This window comes from Gopherus evgoodei, unplaced genomic scaffold (assembly GCF_007399415.2).
Source record: "Gopherus evgoodei ecotype Sinaloan lineage unplaced genomic scaffold, rGopEvg1_v1.p scaffold_45_arrow_ctg1, whole genome shotgun sequence".
Lineage (NCBI taxonomy): Eukaryota > Metazoa > Chordata > Testudines > Testudinidae > Gopherus > Gopherus evgoodei.
Genome location: NW_022060066.1, coordinates 47,116 through 50,372, shown reverse-complemented (window position 1 = coordinate 50,372; position 3,257 = coordinate 47,116). Strand labels below are relative to the sequence as shown.

The window sequence follows — 3,257 nt, the reverse complement described above, 5'->3', positions numbered from 1 at the left end:
TCTAGCTGCAGTATCCTTTTTTATTCAGTCTTTTGTCTTCCTCTTTCCTCCCCCCTCTGCTGCTGAGACAAGTGTACAGTATCTTAAAACGGCCTTGAGCGTGCTTTAGCTTAGCTTCAATGTGTTACAGCAGAGAACTGGCTGTTACAATAAAAAACTAACTGCTAATACTACATTTTTTCAGCTATTAGTACATTAGGTTACACTAGGTTACACAAAGTGTTTAACATGGAGGAACATTGGTTCATTGAAGCCTACAACAGGAGGGTTTCATTGACACTTGTGGTCTACCACCTTTCCGAGTTATCTAGGGTTATGCCAGAGTGACACCAACAGCATTAAGATTCAGACTGAACTTTGCAGATAAACTGGCCATGCTACAACACGTTCCTGTTTAATGGCTTTGACTTTAGTGTCTCTACATCAGTGTAAAATCACTGTGAGTGGGAAGGATCAGGGAATGGCTGAATGTTAAGTTTCCAGCCCCAGTGACTTGGCCGGCAGCAAATGACAACTACCAGGGAGCCAGGGGGAAGCAGAGAGGAGGGAACTGCACCTTCCTGAATCAGAAATCTTCCCCTTGGCTGGTCCTGGGACTGGGTAGCAGAGACTCACCACCACTATGATAAACACAAGGGCAGGTAGCTTGCGTGAATAACACTCATGGGGGCCAAGGTGTCAATGAGAACTCTTGGCCCACCTGCACATTGACCTTCCCTTAATCAGTCATTTCAGGTAGCAAGAACTGCAACATTCAAATTAGCAGGGGATGAAGTGTAGGGATTGGTTGCTTTACTTCTGATGTCACCAGGGTCCCATTTAAAAGTGACCTGAGCTTGGCAATGTGCAAAATGTATTCCTAATTTAATGATTTGGAAGAAATTCTCTTAACAATTTAGCTGCATTATAACCTAATGTTTTCAAATGTGGCCTACACACATATTTCAAATGAGTTTTAACATTATGGAAAGTGAGAAGAGTTAAGTTTTATTCCACTCTGAAGATTTCTCATGACAAAGCTAAAGATGACAAATGCCAAATTTCTTAAGGATCCCAATTATAAAATTTTATTCTCATGAACTAATTAAAATATTTACCTGCAAAGCCATCCACTTGCAGAGAATAAGAATCCAAATTGGGCAAGGATGCACAGTATTCTTCAAACCTTACAGTGGGAGTGAATGAACAGTGAATGTCTAAGGATATAGCTTTGTTTCCTAATTTTCCTCCAAAACAAGTCAGATGTCCACAGGTAGGCAACACCCACACTCTACGCAAGTCATGATTCTGATGAGTTCAACATTCACACAAAGATAAATATGGGCTACTCATGTGAAACAGAATTTGCAAGATCATATGCCCTTATTGGCCCAATAATATACACATACATATTAGCTTAAAATCACTGAATTCTTGTAAAGTCATCAATGAGAACTCTTGCCGGCCTGTACAGTTACCTTCTCTCAAGGAGTCATTTCAGGTAATAGAACTGCCATAGGGAAATTACCAGGAGAGAAAGACTGAGGATCGGCTGAGTTACCTCTGATGTTACCATGGCCCCACTTAAGAATGAATCTCAGCTATATGCACCAGCTAATCCAAATCTAATATGTTCTACCTGAACTGCATTTTTATTCCAGTTTTACAATCATTCTGGACAAATCAGGAGAGAGGATAAACATGAACTTTCTGAACGAGCACATTTTGAAGTATTTCATTCGTGTGAAGTAATTCTCATATTAATTTGAAAGTCATCCACACACAAAGAATAAGGACTATATGTTCAAGGAGGATACACTGTACGCTTCAGAGATGAGAGTGCAAATGAGTGTGCAGTGCGTGTCTCAGGATTTGGCTTGGTGTACTAATTTTTCTCCAAAACATGTCACATGTCCATAAGTTGAATAAGTAGAATCCACCCTTGGACACAAAAAGTCCTGATTGTGCTAGTCTAGAGTTCCACTGGCACAGAAAGACGAATTAGGGCTATGCATGAGTCAGAGTTTGCAGGTTCATATATCTATGATTAGCTTGAAATGCCTGTACTCCTCTAAAAGACAAAAAATCGAAGGAGAGCTTTTCTCAAGGCTTCCTTCACCTCCTTGTTTCTCAGGCTGTAGATGAGGGGGTTGACCAAAGGGGTCAGGACTCCATAGAAAACAGAGCACACTTTGTTCAAGACCCTCAGTGCATCAGAGTCTGATAGCAGATACACAATGATGAGGGTTCCATAGAAAATTGTCACCACGATGAGGTGGGAAGAGCAGGTGGAAAAGGCCTTCTGTCTCCCAGTGGTGGACGGGATTCTCAGGATGGTGGTGATGATACTAACATAAGATGCAAGGGTCAACAGAAATGGAGGAAATGTGAATAGGGAGGAATGTATGACAGCTGAAACCTCCAGCCAGTAAGTGTCGCTGCAGGACAGTTTCATTATTGGACTAAAATCACAAAAGAAATGGTCAATTTCATTGGGGCCACAGAATGTTAATTGTGACATCACAGATATTAAGAAGGCAACAGACACAAATCCACCTGTCCATGACGCGACCGCTAACTGGAGGCACAACCTGTCGTTCATCAGGGCTGCATAATGCAAAGGTTTGCATATAGCTAAATACCGATCATAAGACATCACAGATAGTAGACAACATTCTGTGCCTGCCAGAGAACCAAAGAAATATAATTGTATGATGCAGCTGGGAACAGAAATGGTTCTGTTCCCAGTCAGGAGACTGTCCAGCATCCTGGGCAGCATGGTGGAGGTGTAGCTGGTCTCCAAGCAGGACAAGTTCCCCAGGAAGAAGTACATGGGGGTGTGCAGGTGCTGATCAGTCACAACTAACACAACAATGAGGATGTTCCCAGCCATGGTCACAATGTAGATCACTAGGAACAGCAGGAAGAGAAGAACGTGAAGTCCAGGAAGATCCCCAAATCCCAGGAGGATGAATTCTGTCACGGTCGTTTGATTTCCCTGGCATTTGTTTGCTGTGGGTTTCATCTAGGGAAATAAAACAAATTCTGCCATTTAGAGTCTAACTTACACTGCAAAACAGTCAGCATTTCATTTCTGGCTTCTCTCTGCTAGTTGCCATCCCAATGGTTGAGTGAAGACCCCAGATAGCAGAGGCATGCTGGGTAAAATTTCAAAAGGACCTAAGTTAATTGACATTGGAAATATTACTGCTGTCTGGTATTTCTATGGCTGTACACATCTCACCTTCAGCTTCCTGATCATGTCTTATGTGTTACAT

The 3,257-nt window shown here is 42.1% G+C and overlaps 1 protein-coding gene across 1 annotated transcript; it reads right to left on the bottom strand.

Annotated features, from left to right (window-relative positions):
* Positions 1-2,050: 2,050 nt before the first annotated feature.
* Positions 2,051-3,004, bottom strand: LOC115642717 (olfactory receptor 11A1-like). The gene has a single exon (XM_030546437.1). It carries the CDS (start codon positions 3,002-3,004, stop codon positions 2,051-2,053), a length of 954 nt encoding a protein of 317 aa, XP_030402297.1.
* Between the last annotated feature and the right edge of the window lie 253 nt (positions 3,005-3,257).